At 41.5% G+C, this 23,709-nt stretch overlaps 1 protein-coding gene across 3 annotated transcripts in view; it reads left to right on the top strand.

The window, feature by feature from the left end:
• The window catches only part of ABCB26 (transporter associated with antigen processing protein 1), a 490,423-nt gene that overhangs the window by 277,344 nt on the left and 189,370 nt on the right, over positions 1 to 23,709 (top strand). For all 3 annotated transcript variants that reach the window (XR_016257177.1, XR_016257178.1, XM_089417098.1), the window contains exons 12-13: positions 15,813 to 15,869; positions 15,999 to 16,073. Coding sequence is in view for 1 of the 3 variants with exons in the window: in XM_089417098.1 (XP_089273224.1) it covers positions 15,813 to 15,869; positions 15,999 to 16,073 (132 nt within the window). In the remaining 2 variants the exon portion in view is untranslated. The remainder of the gene's footprint in view (positions 1 to 15,812; positions 15,870 to 15,998; positions 16,074 to 23,709) is intronic.

Here is a 23,709-nt window from a genome sequence, read left to right as displayed (position 1 = left end):
AATTTATTTCAATTTTCACAGTTAGCTCAATATCTTTTCTAGATTAGCAATCACATCAGCATAATAGTAAATTGTAGATAGAACATAAACATAGATCGCAGAAGACAAGCCAAGACAAGAGGACACAAGATGTGGCGCTAGCTAGGGACAAACTCCAATGTGGGGAAACCCTTGATCAATTCTTCTTATATGTTCTTCAATAGTTTAGTAGAGAGAGAGAGATAGTACATTTACAACAAAAGTCAACACTTTGACTTATCTAAATAAGAGCATAGATCATCTCTAAGAAGATGATACATGAGGTAGCTATTGATTTGGGGTAGAATCGGATGTGCTCTAGCCACGAAAATTGGTGGAGAGGCTAAGGCACATGCGATCTCCAATACCCAAAAAGGGTTTGGGCAGATTCTAAATAGTTTGGGAGATATTAAAATAATTTATATTTTTAATGGAGTCCCTAAGTCTAAACTTAGGGAAAATAAAATATTAATGTGTATTAATATAAAACTGTGTTAGAATGGTCCAAAAGTCATGGATCAAGCCAGCTCTAATCTTAGCCGTTGATTAGGGACTTAATCTCGACCATTGATTTGTCAATGAGAAAAGTATAAGAGGAGGTTTGAGGGTCACTTGGAGAACACACTGAAGGGGAGCAGCCAGTTCAATTTCTAGAGCGGGGTTACCTGAGAAATTGAACCAATGGTCTGGTAAGCATTTAGGAGGCGGCAAGTACAGAGCAGAGAGGTGGGATCAGCCACTGGAGATTAGCATTGAGGTAGGAGAGGCAGACGCAGGGTTTTTCAGGGAGATGCAAAGGCAGTAGAAGACTGGGTAATCACTTGTTGGGTCTGCATGAGTGACGTAGAGAGGCCCAGGGCTGACGTAGAGGGTTTGAGAGCCACACAGAGGTCAGTCGAGCTGACGCTGGGATTGGTAGAAGTGCTGGAGAATTATTTATCTCTATGGGTAAGCTAATTTGGCACCCTGTTGTACAGAAGAATTGCTAAATAATAAAATCGTCCCTTGCTGCACCGGTTTTCCCACATTGGGTTTTTCCAGTGATGATTGTCCAAAATATTTGTGTCAATGTGTTAATGTTTGTTTCTGTATTACTGTGTGATATCTGCAGCAGTATTTATTTTAATGTTTATTAAAGTAATTTCATAAATAACTTATTTTGCAATAAGTAGGAAAAATAAATCAGTTGCTGTAGTGATAGAATTTTCACATGGTATTAGAGCAAGTAATCAGAGACAGAAAGGGAAAATCAGTTATGGGTCGAGACCACGATGCAGAGGCATCCACGTCAGGGGATTGACACAAATTTTCAGAAGATTGCAATTTGCACAAGAGAAAGAGATTTTGATTTCTCTATGTTTGCTTCCAGGTTGGAAAAAGAAGTTGCGTGTATGACTAGTGTTGCATCATCAGAAGTATGGTATATAGACAGTGGAGCTTTGTGGCATATGATGGGAATCAGGGAATGTTTCTTAGAATATAGAGAAGGGAAGATGAACTTTCAGATCACCATGGGGAACAAGGCAAAGTTTACTCCAGTAGGGAAGGTTACCATAATTTTTCAAACAGAATCAGGAGAACGGTTTTGTGCTGCAAATGTACTGCATGTACTAGGATTGGGGATGAACTTACTTTCCATGTCGCAACTACAAGGCAAGGGCTATGACGTCTACTTCATCAAGGAGAAGGTATACGTCAAACACCCGAGCTGGAAAAATAAAGTGTAGATCAGGATCAAAAGTAATCGGTTGTATAGATTGCAACTGGAATCACCAATGGCACTAATAGGCAGTCATGGAGACAAGGACTTGAACGAACTATGGCACAGAAGAATGGGTCACTTGCACCATGGAGCTCTGAGAAGGAGCATTGTAACAGGAGTTCTGGATCTGAGTACGGAACGAGATGATGTATGCAGGGGATGTGTTCTAGGAAAGTATGCCAAGGCAGCATTTCCTAGGAGCAAACACAGGGCCAAGAGTGTACTAGGATTGGTACACTCTGATCTCTGCGGACCTATGTCTGTCAAAGCTCTTAGTGGTGTCGAGGATTTCCTTATCTTCATTGATGACCACTCAAGGAAAACTTGGATTTATTTTCTGAAAACCAAGGATGAGTTTTTTTGTCAATTCAAGGAGTTCAAGGCTCTAGTGGAGAATCTGACTGGGAAGAAAATAAAAGTTTTGTGCTCAGATAATGGTGGAGAATATGTCGATAAGGACTTCACTGATTTTTGCGCTAAGGAGGGCATCAAAAGAGAGTGGACAACTCCATATAATCCGGAGCAGAATGGGGTAGCAGAAAGTAAGAATAGGAATATTATAGAAGTAACTAGGGCCATGATGTATGATCAGGATATTCCAAAATTCCTGTGGGCTCATGCAACACAACAGTCTATGTTCAGAACATGACTCATCATCGGGAAGTGGACAAGATTACTCCAGAGAAGGTCTTCACAGGAAAGACACCTGAAGTTAGTCATTTCAGGATATTTGGGAGTCTAGCATATTGCCGCATACTCGAAGAAAAGAGGAAGAAGCTGGATCAGACTGCGGAAAAGGGATATCTGGTAGGATATAGCGAGAACGCTAAGGCATACAGAATCTATCTTCCAGGGAGCAGGAAGGTAGTAGTACGACAAGATGTAAAGTTCATGGAGGACAGGGCTTTCAGAAGATCTTGCGAGATGCCTTCCGAGGAGCAGTCAAAAGAGGAGCCATTGGTTAAGCCTCTTCAACCAATAGAAGTAAAGAATTCTTCCTCAGGACAGGAAGATTCTTAGGATGAGGAGGAGGAGCAAACAGAAGCACTTGCTGGCAGAGGAAGAACTAGTAGGGAACTTTGTCAGATTCTACGAGATGCAGAGGACTTCATCGGTGCGCCAAGAAACAATAAGAGGGAGCGAAAACAACCAGATAGATATCAGGCATTAGTAGCTCAAGATGGAGAGCCTGCCAGTTTCAAGGAGGCAGCTCAACATCAGGTTTGGCTAGATGCGATGGTAGAGGAATACAACTCCATAATGGTAAATGATGTCTGGGAGGTGGTGCCAAGACCTTAATACAAATCAGTGGTAGGTTCAAGATGGATCTACAAGATCAAATACGCTGCAGACGACATCGTTGAGAAATATAAGGCCAGGTTTGTGGCTAAGGGGTATGCTCAAAAGGAAGGGATTGACTATGAGAAGACCTTCGCCTTGGTAGCCAGGTATATATCTATTAGGACCGTGATATCTCTTGCAACCCAGATGGGATGGGAGATCCATCAGATGGATGTCAAAACGACATTTCTAAACGGAGTAATAGAAGAAGAGGTATACATTGAACAACTAGAGGGGCTTTGAAACTCATGAGAAGAAGTCTCATGTACACAGATTGAAGAAAGCCTTGTATGGGTTGAAATAGACACTGAGAGCATGGTATGGTTGAATAGATGGCTACTTGCAGAAGATGGGGTTTCTCAAGAGTGACTCGGATCCGAATCTCTACTATCTGGTTGTAGAGAACGAACCGCTAATCTTAGTATTGTATGTGGATGATCTCTTTTTGACAGGATCATCCAGACTCATTGGGGACTGTAAGAAGAATCTAGCCACATAATTCGATATGAAGGATTTAGGATGAATGCACTACTTCCTAGGGTTGGAAGTTTGGTAGCAGAAGGGAGAAATCTTCCCTGGGCAAGGAAGGTATGCTACAGAACTCCTGAAAAGATTCGAGATGGAGGACTGTAGACCTATAGCTACGCCAATGATCACCAACTGGAAGAAGATTGATGCATTAGAAGACAAGGATGTCGATTCCACCCTATACAGGCAGCTCATAGGGTCCCTGATGTATTTGGTCAATACCAGGCTAGACATTGGCTACTCTTTCATCACCCTCAGTCAATTCATGGTGGAATCGAAGAGGGCGCACTGGGCAGCAGCCAAACATGTTCTCAGGTATTAACAAGGAATATTCGATTATGGACTCTTGTACACCAAGAGTAAAGATATCAGATTGAGTGGATTTACTGATGCAGATTGGGCAGGAAGTTCAGTGGATTGGAAAAGTACCTCTAGGTACTATTTCAACATTGGATTAGGAATGACCTCCTAGTGCAGTAGGAAACAAAAGTCTGTGGCTCTGAGCTCATCTGAGGCAAAATATATGGCGGCAAGCACAACTTCGTGTGAGGCCATATGGCCTAGAAAACTGCTTGTGAACCTATTCAGAAGGAATATGGAGGTGACCAGGATCATGTGTGATAATCAGAGTTCCATCAAGCTCTCTGAGAATCTAGTGTTCCATGGTAAGTCGAAGCATATTGATATCCAGTGTCACTTTGTCAGGGACTGTGTCCAACGAGGAGCTGTACAGTTGAGCTACACTCCTTCAAGAGAACAGGTGGCGGATATCCTCACCAAGGCCCTTGGAAGGACAAAATTTGACTACTTTAGGGAAAAGATGGGGATGGTAAAGAACTTGTTTCAGTAGCAGAAATGGGAGTGATAACTGCAAGGATGTAGAGGGAGTTGCAATGCGGATGCAGTGTTGGGGGAAAGGACCACCAACAGCACGGATGCAGAGGGAGTTGTTGTACAGATGCAGCAGTGGCAATAACAGAGCCATGGGCAGCAGTGCAGAGGATGTTGGGCAAGGAGGCTTAGCATCAGCACAGGGACCGATGCCGGATGATCAGGGTGATACTCAACGAGGAGTGTTACTAGAGCATAGTCCTCACTAAGAGGGAGTGTTGATTTGGGGTACCATCGGATGTGCTCTAGCCACGAAAGTTGGAGGAGATGCTAAGGCACATGAGATCTCCAATGCCCAGAAAGGGTTTGAGCAGATTCTAAACAGTTTGGGAGATATTAAAATAATTAATTTTTTTAATAGAGTCCCTAAGTCTAAACTTAGTTTTAATTAATATAAAACTGTGTTAGAATGGTCCAAAAGTCATGGATCAAGCTAGATCCAATCTTAGCCATTGATTAGGGACTTAATCTCGGCCATTGATTTGTCAACAAGAAAAGTATAAGAGGAGGCTTGAGGGTCACTTGGAGAACACACTGAGGGAGACCAGTCAGTTCAATTTCTAGAGCGGGGTTAGCTGAGAAATTGAACCAGTGGTCTGATGAGCAGTCAGGAGGCAACAAGTACAGAGCAAAGCCAGGATCAACCACTGGGGATCAACGCTGAGGCAGGAGAGGCAGACACAGAGGCAACAAAAGACTGTGTAGAAGACGCAGAGGTCAACCAGGATGACGCTAGGATTGGGAGAAGTGCTAGAGAATTATTTCTCTCTGTGCTTAAGCTAGTTTGGCACCCTGTTGTACAAAAGAATCGCTGAATAACAAAATCCTCCCTTGCTGCACCGGTTTTCCCACATTGGGTTTTTCCGGGGACTGTTGTCCAAAATCTCTGTGTCAATGTGTTAATGTTTGTTTCTGTATTACAGTGTGATATCTGCAATGATATTTATTTTAATGTTTATTTAAGTAATTTTATAAATAACTTATTGTGGAATAAGTAGGAAAAATAAATTAGTTGCTGCAGTGATAGAATTTTCACAGTAGCTGAACTCAGTTCAAGACATGTTGCTTCAACTGATTCTCCTAGGTGACTCCATCACCATGCTGCACCTATCATTGTGTTGCTCCTCATCATCATGATGCACATCACCGTGCTACACCACGCTGCACCCATGTGCCATTGCTGCATCATGTTGCCACACTGCTGTCCCATGTGGTATGCGGAACCATGTTGTCATACAACATGTCTCATGTGCTTGCAGCACCATGCTTGCCACTGCTATCCCATGTGCTTGCTGCACCATGCTTGCCATGCTTTCCCAATGTGCTTACAGCTCCATGCTTGTTGTTGTCCCATGTGGCATGATGTACCTTGTTGCTGTGTCATAGCTGCTATCCCAATTGTGCCCTTGCTGCCATGTCATAGCTGCTGTCCCAATTGTGCCTTTGTTGCACCATGGTAGCTATGCATTGTTGCTCCTATGATTGTTAGTTGTCCCACTATTTGCTGCACCAAGCACCATGCCTAGCTGTCCCATTTATCTAGCTGCCAACATACCATACATGTGTTGATTTGGGGTAGCATCGGATGTGCTCTAGCCACGAAATTTGGTGGAGAGGTTGGGGCACATGAGATCTCCAATACTCAGAAAGGGTTTGGGCAGATTCTAAACAGTTCAGGAGATATTAAAAGAATTAATATTTTAATGCAGTCCCTAAGTCTAAACTTAGGGAAATTAAAATATTAATTTGAATTAGTATGAAACTGTGTTAGAATGGTCCAAAAGACATGGATCAAGCTAGATCTAATCTTAGTCGTTGATTAGGGACTTAATCTCGGCCGTTGATATGTCAACAAGAAAAGTATAAGAGGATGCTTGAGGGTCACTTAGAGAGTACACCAGAGTGATTAGTCATTCTATTCTCTAGAGTGGGGTTTGCTAAGAGTGATAGAATCAATGATCGGAGTTGCAGTTGAGGGGCATTGAGTTCAGAGAGACAGAGAGGCAGAGATAGTGCCTGGAGATCAGCGCAGGAGCCAGAGAGAGTGAAGCAGTAGCAACCAGGACTCACGCAGAGGTAGTCGGTTGTTGCACATAGCTTCAGAGAGGCCAGCGTTGCTGACACAGAGGGCCAAAAGGCTGACGCAGGGCTAACGCTAGGCAAAGAGGGGCTGACATAGTTCAGAAAGGCAGACGCTAGGGTTTCTAGGGTAGCTTGGAGCTGAGGAGCTGCCAGAAGGATTATCCGGGGTTTCAGCTGAGAAATTTGTCTCAAACTGAGAGGTATTACTGCCAAGGAAATTCTCTATTGGGTAGGCCAGATTTGGCACCTAGATTGTACTCTGATATTGCTTAATAAGAAAACCCTCAGATAGCTGCACCAGTTTTCCCACATTGGGTATTTCCGGGGACATTGGTCCAAAAATAACGGTGTCATTTGGTGTGATTGTTTATGTTTCCTTAAGTTGTTGATCTGTAATATATTGAGAATGCACTAGTGTTTATTTTCAATATTTACATTGTAAATAGCTTATTAGGTAACAGAACAAGTAGGTAGGAATAAATCAGATAAAGTGCATGGAGGGTTTCTAATTGGTAGACTTAGAAACTTCAACATGGTATCAGAGGGTGATTGTAGATCACAGGAGGATTGGGGACATCAGCCGAGCGGAGCAATAGCAACAGAAAACAGTTGTCCTGAGGTGACAGAAGTTGTTTCTAGCAGAGAAGCAACAAGGGAAGGGTGACGCAGTGCCTGCATCATCAAGGGTGAGACAGGAAGAGGTAGTGCAGAGGCTAAGGAAGGTAAAGGGAGCCTCACGCAGAGCCACTTAGAAGTTAGGAGGGCTGACGCAGTTGGCTTAGGAGGCCGGGTTGCAAGTGTCGGGATTGTGCAGGGGTTTAGAAGGCAGTTGGAACATTGTAGAGTGGAGTTGGTGAGGCACTGTAGTCAGAACAATACCTGACAGGGCAAGGCCAAGAAGAGGGAGTTGCTACCGAGGATTTTTAGCTGAGAAACCTGGATCAGTGGTGCGGTTGCACAGACGGTAAGAGTAGGAGGCATCTCGACATCGACAAAGGAATTTCCAAGAGGGAAATCGAGACTCAGAGGGAGTCAGATTGAGGACTTCCAGGAGTGAAGTAGAAGAGCATCATGGCACTACACGGAGTAAGAGACCAGGACATACTGGACGGAGCGTCGAACTTCGCAGTCTAGAAGGCCATAATCTTATCTGTACTTGACAGAAATCGTGTCAAGAACTTCGCCTTAAAGGTTATAGCTATCCCAGTCGACCCAAATGATAACGACAAGTACGAGGAGGCAATGGCGAGGGCCAAGAGCATCATCCTTGATGGGGTCAAGGACCATGTAGTACCACACATTACCGAGAAGGAAACGACATATGAGATGTGGGAGGCCCTCAAGAAATTGTACCAGCATACTTCTGTGCAGAGAAGAATGTTACTAGAGAATCAGTTGAGGTCGTATCAGATGAAGAAGGGAGAACCAATTGACACCTTCCTCGGAGGACTGAATGAGATCCGAGATCAGTTGACTGGTATAGAAGCCATGTCAGATCAATAATTGATGGTGAGGACAACCCTGAATGCAGTCTCAGAAGACTAGGAGGTATTTGTCCAGATTATACTGGGTAGAGGGACACTTCCACCTTGGGATGAGATGTGGGCTGCTCTTCGCCAAGAAGAGATCAGACGGCAGCCGAAGACGGGTAGCAACAGCAAGGGGATCAAAGTCAAGCAGGAGGAAGAAGATGTTGCCCTAGCATCTGAGGGAAAGAAGGAAAAGCGGTTGAAGAAGGATCTCTATTGAAGTTTCTAAGTTTACTTAGTTTAGAAACCCTTCATGCACTTTTTCTGATTTATTCCTACCTACTTGGTATTTTTCTTTAACAAGTTATTTACAAAGTAAATACTGAAAATAAACACTAGTGGATGCTCAACATATTACAGATCAACAACTAAAAGAAACAGGAACAAACACACCACATGACACCATTATTTTTGGACCAATGTCCCCGGAAAAACCGAATGCGGGATAACCGGTGCAACTATCTGAGGGCTTTCTTATTAAGCAATATCAAAGTACAATCTGGGTGTCGAAACTAGCCTACCCAAAAAAGAATTTTCTTAGCAGCTATACCTCACAGTTTGAGAGAAATCTCCTGACTGAAACCCCTGAAAATCCTTCCAGCACCTCCTCAGCACAAAACTGCTCTACACCCCAGCGTCTGCCCAATCTGGACTGTGTTAGCCCCTCTCTGTCTCACACTGGCCCTGTGTCAGCCTTTCTTGGCTTGTGTCAGCTTTCTGGGCCTCTGCGTCAGACACGCTGGCCTCTTTGGTGCTCTGCGCAACACTTGGCTGCCTCTGCGTGGCCCTGCGTGAGCCCTTGCTGGCTCTGCATCCCTCTCCTTGGCTGCTGTACTGCTGTCCTGGCACAATCTCTACCTTCTCTGTTTCTCTGTACTCAATGCCCCTCAGCTGCTCTCTCGATCACTGATTCTATCTCTCTTAGCAAACCTCGCTCTAGAGAATAGAACGACTAATCACTCTTGTGTTCTTCCAAGTGACCCTCAAGCCTCCTCTTATACTTTTCCTATTGACATCTCAACGGTTGAGATTAAGTCCCTAATCAACAGCTAAGATTAGATCTGGATTGATCCATGTCTTTTGGACCACTCTAACACAGATTCTTTTTTCCCGTAAGAAAAAGCTGTAATTTTATTCATATGAAAAAATTACATTTTGTAGATGCTATAAAGCATATGCAGATGGTTGTCCATGTATTACATGAGACAAAAGTACAATAAAAGTAAATAATGAGATCAAGCTGGCCTATGCTTTTCTGCCCTTTTTCTTTTCCACCCTTCGCCAACCATCAGAGTTGGGAGAGGGTGTAATAATGGCTAGCTGATTTTCCATTGTGTTCATAGGCATTTCTTTGTCAGATTCTGATCCTTCAGATCCATGTGTTCTTTTGATGCCACCTACTTCCAACAGAGGTTCTTGTTTTTGTTGTATATTGTCTGGTCCCATATGAGAATCTGGGGGATCTACTTCCTGAGTTTTTGTCGCAATTGTATGTCAGGTGCTGATTAGTTCCCTGTAGGTTTTGTCTGCATGTTCTCTTCTTCCTCTTCTTCCATCAGGTCGGTATGTTGCCATCCTTTGGGCTTTTTTTGTTGTTTCTTGTTTCCCTTGGGGTCCTTTCTAACCAGTGGGCAGGTGTATTGGAGGTGCCCTGTTTGCATCCATCTGCGGCATCTGAATGTTGTGTTCTCATAGTCAAGCGGTTGAGTTCTCAGTGTATTGTTGTAGTTCAATGTAATGTGATTAGGTAGTCCCTAACTCAACTCCACTTCTATGCATATTTTGGCAAAAGTGAAGATTCCCCTGCTAACTCTGTCTTCATCTATTTTTAGGAATTTCCCCAAGGTATTCCCAATGGAATTTAAAACTTTGTGATGGCAAAAATGAAGAGGGAGGTTATGGAGCCTCACCCAAATAGGCATTGATGAGATTTTAATAGTATTTGCATCAAAATCAGCGAACTAGGGGGTGGTGAAGAGGCTAGCATTGCCCCAAAACCAAGGCCCCTGATTGATAATACTATCTTGTTCTTGTTCTGTGTTAAATCTAACTATGAAAAAACCTTTTGAGCATAGGTGTATTTCACAGTTTGGTGACCATGTGGAGAAAATCCATTGATGCAGAGCATCGGATTTTGGCCAGAACCCATTAAATCTACAAATGATAGCATTTTTGGATAGATCAGTGTGTAGATCAGTTACCTCAGGCAGAGTTACTTGTAGCATTGGGGATTCCAGTTTTTGTTCCACAATATATGGGCCTGGTAGTTCTGGTGCTGGTGCTGATTTTTGCTGCATTTTTTCCTTTCCTTTGACAGCATCACGAAAGGAGCCTGTATTTTTTGAGTTGTCTCCATTGCATCCGCCACGCAGTCTCAGATTTAGAATGATGGTTGAATCATTTGTGATACCATATTCCTGAAGTGTATGGGGATCCTGTAGACTACGTCCTGTATATATCAGATTTTGATATTTTTTGGGGGTTCCTAGTTGGTTCTGGATTTCCTTTTTTAACTCTTGTATATTCAGCCCCTTCCTGAGCCGCATGCAGTGATGTCTACCCCCTAACAATCTGATAAAGATTTGTATCTGTTCTTTATCCATGCAATTTGAAACATCCTTTTTGGAGCCTTGATCCGTAGGATTGGGCATTTTCTCTGTATTCCCCAATGCGCCCCTGTTTTTTGTATTTTGTCCGCACCATGATTTCTCCGGATCTGGTTTGTATGGGTCCTCTTTTAAATAACCTGTCATTGCCTCACAATTTATTTGGTCCGCTGAAATCGGCCACCATTCATCTGCGCGGGAGCTCCCCTGTTTTGATGTAAGCCAGGACGCAGTAGGCCCCTCTTCCCCTGTCCACACTCGCACCGTCTTGGGGGCGGCAGATCTCTCTGGCCGGGCTGGAAGATGCAAAACGTCAACGACATCTCTTGGTGTGCCAGGAAACCAATCCTTCTCCCCGCCGTCCTAATGCTGCAAGAGAGTTCGCGGCACACACCCAAGAATGGATAGCAGATGGACATTGGCTCGGCCATCTAGTCCTGGAAATAGCAGTTGAAGTTGTGACATATGTACCCCTTTTTCGAAAGTAAAACCCGAATGGAACCCCTTTCCAATTTTGCTTCCTTCACCGGTTGATAAGGGATGCCAGCCGACCTGCGGATGCTTTCATCTGAGCTGTTTCGAGCTAGAGGAAGTGCCATCCCTACAATATGATAACAAAGGGCCACCATTGTAGTTGCAGAGCTCCGTCGGCTAGGGTTTTTCCGCAGTCTCTCAAGGTTTCATTATTATTTCCTAGAAAGTCTAACACAGATTCATATTAATACACATTAATATTTTATTTTCCGTAAGTTTAGATTTAGGTACTCCATTAAAAATATTAACTATTTTAATATCTCCTGATCTGTTTAGAATCTGCCCAAACCCTTTCTGGGTATTGGGGATCTCATGTGCCCCAACCTCTCCACCAAATTTTGTGGCTAGAGCACATCCGATGCTACCCAAAATCAACAATCTCTCCAAGATCAAGTGCTTCCACTATGGGGAGCTAGGTCATTATGCGGCTCAGTGTCCAAGGAAGAAGAGTAAAGGAGAGTCTTCCGAGACTAAAGCAGCGCTAGCAAGGGCAAAGAAGGAAGTGTTGACAGACGATGACTATGCCATGAGTGCACACGCACCACTTGAGCGGAAGTGGGGAGACATCCAGCTGTAGTCAAGCAGACTACAGGCGATGAGGGGCAGGATCCTCGAGGTACTCAGCCTCTTGGATTAGACCTTGCTACGGGAGCCCTGAAGAGGAGTAGCAGGAATGGCTGCTGTGGGTAGAGATGGATGCGGATGGAGCAACAGAGAGAGCTACAATGCAGGAGTCCTGAGACAATGTGAGGCTAGCAGGCTGCAGCAATGCGAAGGCACATGAGTGTTGCACCAGTGCAGGATGGCACAGAGAGGTGTGCAAGATGCAGGGAGCTGTTGCAACAACGCAGAGGTTAGAGAGAGAGTAGTTGTCAGCGACAGAGGGAGCTTCAACATCAGGAGGGTGTTTAGCCCAACAGAGAGGTCATAGTTGGGAGATTAGTTACTTACTTCTCAGTCACTGAGTTTCAATGCAGTAGTGGGCAGCACGATGCAACATGATAAGAGGAGGTGCAGTGCGGATGCAGTGTTGGGAGAAAGGACTAGTAGCTAGATGGATGCAGAGAGAGTTGTCGTATAGATGCAGTAGTGGCAGTGGTAGAACCATGGGCAGCAGTACATGATATAACAGTGCAGAGGATGGTGGGCAGTAGGCCTAGCATCAACACAGGGACCGATGCTAGATGATCAGAGTAATACTCAATGAGGAGTATTGCTAGAGTACAGTCCTCGCTAAGAGGGAGTGTTGATTTGGGGTAGCATTGGATGTGCTCTAGCCACAAAATTTGGTGGAGAGGTTGGGGCACATGAGATCTCAAATACCCAGAAGGGTTTGGGTAGATTCTAAACAGTTCAGGAGATATTAAAATAATTAATATTTTAATGGAGTTCCTAAGTCTAAACTTAGGGAAATTAAAATATTAATGTGAATTAGTATGAAACTGTGTTAGAATGGTCCAAAATACATGGATCAAGCTAGATCTAATCTTAGTCGTTGATTAGGGAGTTAATCTCGGTCGTTGATATGTCAACGAGAAAAGTATAAGAGGAGGCTTGAGGGTTACTTGGAGAGTACACCAGTGATCAGTCATTCTATTCTCTAGAGCGAGGTTTGCTAAGAGAGATAGAATGAGTGATCAGAGTTGCAGCTGAGGGGCATTGAGTACAGAGAGACAGAGAGGCAGAGATAGTGCCTGGAGATCAACACAGGAGCCAGAGAGAGTGATGCAGTGGTAGCCAGGGCTCACGCAGGGCCACGCAGAGGTAGACGGTAGCTGCGCAGAGCTTCATAGAGGCCAGCGTTGCTGACGCAGAGGGCCAGAAAGCTAATGTAGACCCATTCAGGGTGATGCAGGGCCAATGCTGGGCAGAGAGGAGTTGACGCTATCCAGAAAGGCAAACGCTGGGGTTTCTGGGGCAGATTGGAGCTGAGGAGCTGCCAGAAGGATTATCCGGGGTTTCAGCCGGGAAACTTGTCTCAAACTGAGAGGTATTACTGCCAAGGAAATTCTCTGTTGGGTAGGCCAAATTTGGCACCCAGATTGTATTCTGATATTGCTTAATAAGAAAACCCTAAGATAGTGCACCGGTTTTCCCACATTGGGATTTTCTGAGGACATTGGTCCAAAAATAACGGTGTCATTTGGTGTGATTGTTTCTGTTTCCTTCAGTTGTTGATCTGTAATATGTTGAGCATGCACTAGTGTTTATTTTTAGTATTTACATTGTAAATAACTTGTTAGGTAACACAACAAGTAGGAAGGAATAAATCAGATAAAGTGCATGGAGGGTTTCTAACTGGTAGACTTAGAAACTTCAACAACATGTATGTACTAGCTCACTATTTTGAGGTCAGTTTGGTTGCAACAAACTAGGTCTGGTTAGGGCACACAACAGTCCTTAACCAACCTTCTTTTTGTGCCCAAAAATACTCTCAAGAGATGCGACTGCCCTTCTTTGAGGTGCTGAGGGTGGCTGCTTCAATTCTGGGCTGCCCTAGCCCATGTCTACCCTTCCACCTGTCTGTAAGTTACAGCGGCACCCTACAGCAAGACTGTGTAGGGTTATGACCGCCTTTCCATGGATTTGCACCCCTCCAAAGTGCCCTCAAAACAGTCCTATGATTGCAGCTCTTCCAGCAAGGGATCTCGGCCCTCCTTCACCCAGAAACAGGCCTTAAAATAACATCGTTTAGCCCTTAAGGGCTTGGCCTAGCACACGGCATACTCGGCCTCCATTATGGCAACTCGGATCCCAAAACAATCCTCCTATTCCATGTTGTTCCAGCCTCCTAATGCGGAGGCTAGGGCATGTTATATCCTTCTTTGACTGCGGCTAGGTACAACTCGTTTAGGGCCTTCTCTATAGCATTATTTCTCCATCCTAGAACTGTGTTAGGGCATTCTCCTTAGGACTGCGTTAGGGCTTGTAGAGGGCAGCCTGTAGGCCTCCTTCCCTCCTGCGTTTTTAGGGCTACTTCCTCCTAGATTTCTCTCAGACTAAAACCCAAGACAAGTGGAGAGAAATCAAGAGAGAAGTGTGTGTGAAATGACTCTCAAGTCATCTCCTTTTATACTAAAACGTTGAGCACATGTGGTGTTTATTTGATTGCTGGCCGACCTTGACGAATTGTCTATTAACACAAATAAATACATAACTCCATGAATACTTATCGAAATCGGATGATCTTTAGATCAATCCCAGACCTCTCGATGAGAGGGATCCAAGAAAAATATCAGCTGCCATAAATAAGATGACCCACATGGAGTTTGGCCCTAGTTGCCAATTTTAACAAAACAATACAACAAGGGTTTTATATTTTGTTCACAACCTCAGCTTTGTATGAGTCCAATGGTTCATGAACTGAGAATCCATAATAAATAGGTCAAACCCACGAATTCCACAAGGAGAGAAGAATAGTTAACTGATATGAAGAAGATGATGTGATCCAATAAAAAGGTGAATTGTGTAAATAGCATTTGAAGGGGATAAGTCACATGAAGGGATGTGTCCATTGGAAGAGGTGTCTATTGATATAACTAGCTTTTATGCTTTATAAATTTCTGTATTACATATTATATAGGTATTAGACTTATATTTTTGTATATAAAATCTGGTAATTTTATACTTATTTTTACTCAATTAAGGTAAGCATATTTGAGGGAACAAAAAGGTAAGTAGCATCCTAATCTGAGGAAAACAAAAGACCACTCCATAGGATCATTAATAATTTATAAAATTGTCTGCCATTGGCTGCCACAAGATACAAATAGTTACTAATATGTAAAAAGGTTATGATCACAAAGAAATTTCTCTCAATCGGAGAAAAATGCTTGAAATGCATCAGGTTATAAAATAGTGAATACCTCAATAGTTTTGTGACTACATTTTGTTGGGGCCAACTTTCTTGCAGCTGGACATCATTGGAGTGTAAATTAAGAAGAGAGTCACCAAGGAATTTGTCGGAGAATAAGATAAATATGTTCTTAGAATTTTCGGAAACTGATAAATTAAAACATATTTCAAGAAAATACCTAAGCATTTGGTATGTTGACAGATGCTAGTCTTTCCTAATGGATATTCTTTTGCTGTTTTACAAAGGCCTATCTCAAGTTAGTTCCTACATCTTCTTGAACACATTTGTACTGTGTACAGCATATGCCTTTTTATTTGCTGAAGACATATTTCAAGATAGTGCTGACATCTACTTCTAGAATTCAATTGTACCATGTTCATCAGCTTTTCTGGAAGTGAAGGTGGTGAAAGCTCACAAACATAAATCAATTTAGGTTAACCTGGTTAATTTTGTGCTGTAATATATACTCCTTGAATCCACTGAGAAGAGTTTTGTAAGAACCTAGGATGAGTGTCCCTATTTTATATCTTTCATGCTTTTAATCAACCTTTGGTTGTTTTTTTGTGTTTTTTCTTTTTCTTTTCTTTGCCAATATATTGAAAAGAATAAATCATTTTGCATTTTCATATTTGAATAATGTAACCTCACTAATTTGACTCTCTCAGGTTCCTGTCTTGCAAAACATTAATTTATCAATTTGTCCTGGTGAGCTGGTTGCTGTGGTAAGTTCCATATTGTGTTTTTAGTATAAAGTTATTCCCAATAATTGCAGTTCTAGATATTTACTTATTTGGTTGTTGGATATGCACACAGTTGTTAACATTTGGTTTTTTGTGTATATCTCTGTGCAGGTTGGTCTCAGTGGTAGTGGCAAGAGCACTCTTCTTGGCTTGCTTCTGCGCTTGTATGAGGCAGCGAGTGGTCAGGTATATAATCTAGCCTCCACTCACTCAACTGAATAGGAGTAAGAGACTGTGTTTACATGTTTCGTGAGATCAAGAAGTTTCACACCTCAAAGCTGTAAAACATGTGCTTTCCTCTTGTTGTGATGAAACATTCTTAAATATGGTGCATTTGAAATTTGTAAAGCTATAAGTCTAAACAGGAAGTGACAGTTTTACTGACTAATACACGTGCTTGTTTGAAAAATATTCATGGATCACTGTCAAATTGTGCCTTGTGAATAATTTATGAAGTTTTATATCAAGAGTGTTAAAATTTGACAGCTCGGGGATGTTTTTCTCCTGGAAGAAATCATATCTTTCAGTTCTTTTTGAAGCACCTATAATAAAATTTCATTTCTAACAATTTTAATATGACTTTTCAAAAATAGTAAGCCACATCTCAATTTGGAAGTGACTTTCCAAAAATAGAAAGTCATGTCTAAATGATCAAGGATGATATCGACATATGGAATCCACTTTAAAATCAAATCAATCATGATTATACAAGTCAAGAATTAATATTTTTATGCTTACTAGTATTATTATTATTATGATACTGTTATTTATAAAATAGTCTAAAGTCATTCACCTTTAATGGATTAATAAAAACAAATTCTCTCATGGAATAAGTAAATTAAACTGAGAATCTTCAATTTGGAAAATCAAACCTCTCTTTTGGAATAAAATAGTAACTCCACACTTAAGAGAATGTAACTCTCCCTCTCTAATTCAATGTGTGGAAAAAGTGTAACTCATTAAATGCACTTGTAACTCCCTCATTCAATTTGATTTGTAACTCTCACCAAATATTCTCTCATGTTTACATGTAATTATCTCTCTTCCTAATTCGAACTGTAAGTCTTCAAGACAAGTGTTCCTCTCTCTATTTTTGGGATGAGTTACACTTCTCCTCAAGTAACTCCTCCCTCATGGAATTCGATTCTCTTATTATTGGTTCAAGGCATGAATTCATTTTGTAACAACTCTCTTTTCTCATCTATTTAAGCAAGAGCAAGTGAGATTTGAGAGTAGCATGTTCATTGTGAAGGAGGAGTTGAGTATGTGCAAGAGAAGTGTGAGAGAAAGTGAAGAGTAAGAGCAAGAGAAGAGTTAGAGCAAGTGTGAAAGACAAGATCTGATCAAGAGAAGGCGATTTTCGAGCAAAGAGCAAGAGTACTTCAATTGCAAGTTGATTAGGCATTGGTGACTTTATTCATTCTCATTTTCTCTCTCTCTTTGTACTTCGCTGAACAATTGAAGAAATCTAACAGAAGAAGAATCATTTGGGTTTCCCCTTGTGGGTTTTGCCCTGGTCATTGGATTTAACTCTTTGTGTCTTATATTTGTGCTTGGTTGTCTTCATATGATTCTTAAGTTTATGTTCTATCTACAATTGTTAATCTGAAAAGTTGTGAAGAAGAAATTTGCATTCTAAGTAATTACAATAACATAGAAAATTCAGTTTTCTGCAAAGTACATTCGATTTTCTGCAAAATACATTTAGTGTTGATTTCGGGTAGCATCGGATGTGCTTTAGCCATGAAAATTGGTGGAGAGGCTAAAACACGTGAGATCTCCAAGACCTAGAAATGGTTTGGGGAAATTCCACCCGGTTAGAGAGATATTAAAATAATTAATATTTTTAATGGGTTCCTAAGTCTAAACTTAGGAAAATTAACTATTAATGGGTATTAATATAAAACTGGGTGAGAAGGTTCCAAGTGACATGGATCAAGCCAAATCTAATCTTAGCTGTTGGTTAGAGATATAATCTCGGCTGTTGAAGACTCAACAGAAAAAGTATAAGAGGAGGCTTGAGGGTCAATTGGAGATACACCAAGTTGATCAGTCAGTTTGATTTTCTAGAGCGGGGTTTGCTGAGAGAAATCAAACCAGTGATTAGAGTTGCAGCGAGGGGCGGTGAGTGCATAGCAGAGAGGCAGAGAAAGTGCTAGAAGACCAGCGCAAAGGCAGAGAAGGCTACGCAGAGCTACAGGAGCCACGCAGAGGGCCAGAGTGATTGCGCAGAGGACCAGAGGGCTTGCATGGGTGACACAGAGGGCTAGAGAGCCAGCGCAGAGCATCTGTAGGCTGACACAGAGGCCAAGAGGGTTGACGCAAAGCCTCAGAGAGGCGTTGGAAAGATTTTCGTGGAGCAGACTTGCTAAATGTTGTCTTCCGAGGAGAGGTATTACTGCTAGATTGATTTCTCTGTCTGGTGAGCCAGTTTGGCACCTAGTTGTACTCAAGAAAAGGTTTTTAATAATAAAACCCTCATAACTGCTGCACTGGTTTTCCCAAGTTGGGTTTTTCCGGGGAAGATTGTCCAAAACTAACAGTGTCCCTTGTGTGTTTGTCTATTTCTTTTAGTTGATGATCTGTAGATGGTTGAGACTGCATTTGTGTTTATTTTAGTGTTTATATGGTTAAATAACTTGTTTGGTAATTAAACAAGTAGGTGAAATAAACTAGATAGTTCAGGAAAATTTCTAACGGGTTAGACCTAGAAATTTCAACATGGTATCAGAGGGTTGCAGATCGGAGGAGAGTTGAAGGCACGAGCTAAATCAGAGAATTTGCAACAAAAACAATTGTCCCGAGAGACCGAAGTTGTTTCTAACTAGAAAGCAGCAGAGAAGGAGTGACACAGAGGGCTTGCGTCATCATTTCAAGCCAGAGAGAGGGCCAACGCAGAGGTAGAGGAAGGCAAAAGATTCTCATGAGGAGCCACGTCATCCTACTCAGTCAGGTAGGAGTGACGTAGTTGGCCAGAGGAGCGAATCAGCCTTGCCGGGATTGCGCAGAGCTAAGAGGCTCAGTTTCTTCAACTGCTGGGGCCTAGGAAGTTGTGGACAGATTGTGGATTGTGAAGCTGGTGGGGTGTTGTTTCTGTCGAAGCATAACAGTACGTAATGGGACAGAACCAAGGTAGAGGGAGTCGCTACTTAGGTGAAATTCTAGCCAAGAAATCCAGGTCAGTATTGCAGGAGCAAAGGAGATCGGAGAGGTGTGGTTCGACTGTTGGCATAAGGATTTCCAGGAGGGAAATCGAGACTTAGTGGGAGTCTAAGAGAGGATTTCTAGGAAGGAAATTGAGACTCAGAGGGAGTCGATGAGAAAAGTGGGGATACACTAAGTCGGCCAGTCAGTTCGATTTTCTAGAGCGGGGTTTGCTGAGAAAAATCAAATCAGTGATCAGAGTTGCAGCAAGGGGCAGTGAGTGCATAGAAGAGAGGCAAAGATAGTCTCGGAAGACCAGCGCAAAGGCTGAGAAGGCTATGCAGAGCTAGCAAGAGCCATGTAGAGGGCCAGAGGGCTTGTGTGGGTGACGCAGTGGGTTAGAGAGCCAACACAAAGCATCTGTAGGCTGACGCAAAGGGCCAAAGAGCCAACAAAAAGCATCTGTAGGCTGACGCAGAGGGTTCTAGGTTGACGCAGAGGCCAAGAGTGCTAAGCTAAGTCACCGGATTTGTCCTAAACCCCCTGCGAATCCCGAATCCGGTGAATCCGACACGATTCGGTCCGGATTCGTGTCCAAATCACAGGACACGTCGTGTCCGTTTCGGACATGTCGTGCCCGTTTCGAACACGTAGTGTCCGAGGGCGTGTCGCGATTTTCAAAAGCCTGTCGCGATTTTAGGACACGTGTCCGGTTTCCAGGACTCGCTAAGCTCAGCGCGGGAATGAAAAGGGCATGTTTGCTCATTAAAATTGTCATTTGGCAAGTGATTTGTGCTGTTGGCGAGTGATTTGTGCTGTTGGAGAAAGGAGTAAAGCATTTTAGCAGCTTCATGATCAAGTCTAGGCCCTAGTATTGATATGCTATTCATGGTAATGTTAAATTCTTAAAGTAAAAGTGACATTCTCCTTGATCTTCATTTTCATCCTTTTACTTAAATTTTTAACATTACCATGAAATGACTCAGGATGTTTGAGAGTGGTTCCGGCCTCATTGGATTTCATATGGAGAAAGTAGAATTTTAGATTTCATTCAAAATCCAGCAGACTTATCAGTTTTTCAGGATTTTAGGATTAGGGGATTGCAATGTTCCCATTGAATTTTGTCATGTATTACGGTATGGAACTCGCATTTAATGAAGAGCACCAAACCAAGAGCTTCTAAATATGTCACTCCCGCTCTTGTTTTCGCTCCCGCTCCCAAGTAACACTGTTCCTGATGATATGGGTCTGGACACCATTGTTGAGTTGGCATTGGCCAACATGGATCTCAATGATCCAGTGCTAGAGCCTGTTAGATTTGATGACTTAGAGGGGTCAACCTCCATACCAGCAGATGCAGAGGCGACTATGGATACAGTGGAGTAGGAGGATGTAGAGGAGAGCAGTGGGGACCATGATGATGGGGACAGTGATGCTGATTCTGATGCTGATTGATGCCTTGAGGCTTGTATACCTGTAGTTTTATATTTTCTATTTCTATTTGCCATTGGCATTGCACTAACACTACCTATGTAACACATTTTGATTTGATGACTTAATGAGAAAACTACAGTTGTCAGTGTGTTTATCTTACTATCTTGTAGTTGTAAGTTGTCTTTCAGTTATGAATTATGAATCATGATTTAAATTTTTAATGGATTTATCATTTATGTGACCAGTACCACTGACATTTATTTGAATTTTGTATGTACTATGCATGCTAATAGCTATAGATGAAGATCTATGTTTGAAATCAATAAATTTGTATCATTAATTAAAATTTGTATAAGAAATATGATAATATCTAATTTTTAATATATATGTATATTTTTTAAATATATATATATATATATATATATATATATATATATTTTTTTTTTTTTAAATAAAATAATATATAACGTGTCCTAACGTGTCCTGTTCCGGGGGGTCAGCGTGTCCGAATCCGACACCACGAATCTCGAATCCTACGTGTCCCGAATCCCCGTGTCAGGTGACTTAGGTGCTAAGGTAGTCTAGCAAATCCCACACAGTATAGATAGCTCATTGGTGCTTTGATGTATTTGGTAAACACTAGGCCTGACATATGCTTTGTTTTTGAGACATGTTTTCGGCGATAATCACATATGCTTTGTTGTAAACACTTTAAGTCAGCATGTGATTGATCCCTTTCATGCCCACTAGATCGCTGCAAAATATGTACTCAGATACTTGCATGGAACTCTCAATCTAGGATTGAAATATACTGCTAAAATGTAAGACTTCATGGATATACTGATGTTGATTGAGCAGGTAACTTTGCTGATAGAAAGAACACTTCTAGGTGTTTCTTTAGCTTGGGATCTGCCATGATCTTTTGGATGAGTAGAAAGCAGAAATCTGTTGCACTAAGTACAGTTGAAGTTGAGTACATTGTTGCTAGCATGGCTAGCTATGGGACAATTTGGATGAGAAAGATTTTTGGGGAATTATTTGAGCAAGTTCTAAACACAACAGTTATATATTGTGACAATAAGAGTGGGATTTGTCATGCAGAAAGTCCAATGATTAATGACAAGTCCAAGCATATTGAGATCAAGTATCACTATATCTAGGATATGGTGCACAGAGGAGCAGTGAGGCTCCATCACATCTCCATTGATGATCAGATAGCTGACATTCTTACCAAGTTTTTACCAAAAGGAAAGTTCTTGGCTTTTAGAAAGCAACTTGGACTTATGAACATGACCCTTCCGGGAAGTGGTCATAGCTGATCGAGAACACTGAGCTGCCTTTCCCCCTATCAGAGCTCACAGGATTAGGGAATGATATCGGAAAGTTCCCGAGGATGAGGGATCTCTTGTAGAGTGTGTGCCACAAGAGTAGGCCTTAGTATGCATCCAACCCATAGTCTGGGACGTGGGAAGAGCCACCTATCTGGCCAATAGGTGTAGTGAGACTTGTCTGTGTGACTTGTCTAGGATGCAAGTGTTCCACCACTTGACACTTGGTTGTGTTTGATTCTTGTCTGTGTGACTTGTTTGAGTCTTGTTTATGTGATGTATGTGTTCTATCACTTAATTTTTGAGATGAAAATTGGTTGAGTGTAATCCTTGTCTATGTGACATGTGATGATCGTTTTCTTTCCAAATTTGTGTCAAGTGGATGATTCTTCTTTAGATTGCAATTTCATTGTTACAAATGTTATAGTGCAGAGTTGAATTGAGATTATTGAAAGAGATCAAAGGAAGTAGAGATCTTTGATGCAAAAAGAAATTCCTCCCTAACTGAGAGGGAGTGCTAAAATTTGGCAACTTAGGGATGAATTTCTCCTAGAAGAAATCATATCTTTCAGTTTTGTTTGAAGCACCTATAATAAAATTTCATTTTTAACAATTCTAATATGACTTTTCTAAAGTAGTAAACCACATCTCAATTTGCAACTGACTTTCCAAAAAAAGTAAACCACATCTCAACTTGCAAGTGACTTTTCAAAAATAGAAAGTCATGTCTAAATGATCAAAAGTAATCTCGACATATGGAATCCACTTTAAAATCAAATCAATCATGATTATACAAGTTAAGAATTAATATTTTTTATGTTTACTAATATTATTATTATTATTATGGTATTATTATGTATAAAATAGTCTAAAGTCATTCACATTTAATGGATTATAAAAGCAAATTCTCTCATAGAATAAGTAAATTAAATTTAGAACCTCATACTTGGAAAATCGAACCTCTCTCTTGGAATAAAATAGTAACTCCACACTTAAGAGATTGTAACTCTCCCTCTCTAATTCAATGTATGGAAAAAATGTAACTCCTTATTAAATGCACTTGTAACTCCCCCATTCAATTCGATTTGTAACTCTCACCAAATATTCTCTCATGTTTATATGTAATTATCTCTCTCCCTAATTCGAATTGTAACTTCTGAAGACGAATGTTCCTCTCTCTATTCTTGGGATGAGTTACACTTCTCCTCAAGTAACTCCTCCCTCATAGAATTCGATTCTCCTATTATTGGCTCAAGGCATGAATTCATCTTGTAACTTCTCTCTTTTTTCATCTATTTAAGCAAGAGCAAGTGAGAGTTGAGAGTAGCATGTTCATTGTGAAGAAGGAGAGCTAGTGTTGAGTGTGTGCAAGAGAAGTGTGAGAGCAAGTAAATAGTAAGAGCAAGGGAAGAGTTAGAACAAGTGTGAAGGACAAGATCTGATCAAGAGAAGGAGATTTTCAAGCAAAAAGAAAGAGCACTTCAGTTGCAAGTTGATCAAGCATTGGTGACTTTATTCATTCTCATTTTCTCTCTCTGTACTCTGCTAAACAATTGAAGAAATCTAATAGAAAAAGAATCTTTTGGGTTTTCCCCTTGTGGGTTTTTCCTTGGTCATTTGACCGAACTCTTTGTGTCTTATATTTGTGCTTGGTTGTCTTCATATGATCCTTAAGTTTATGTTAAATCTACAATTGTTGATCTGGAAAGTTTTGAAGAAGAAATTTGCATTCAAAGTAATTGCAATAGCATAGAAAATTCAGTACTCTGCATAGAATTTTCAAGTTTCTGCAAATAATTTTTTAAATTTCTGCATTCAACTTTTAACAAAGAGATGTGTCCATCACTTCAGTGACCTGTCATCGACCCTTCTCTCCTCAATTATTTAGCCCACCGTCATTTGTAATTATGTAACTG

The sequence above is a fragment of the Pinus tabuliformis genome, chromosome 3_2, assembly GCF_031772625.1.
Source record: "Pinus tabuliformis cultivar Carrire ecotype Pingquan chromosome 3_2, CPIR1, whole genome shotgun sequence".
NCBI classification, from domain to species: domain Eukaryota; kingdom Viridiplantae; phylum Streptophyta; class Pinopsida; order Pinales; family Pinaceae; genus Pinus; species Pinus tabuliformis.
The sequence above is the reverse complement of the archived record's forward strand: the minus strand, read 5'-3'. Positions and strand labels throughout refer to the sequence as shown.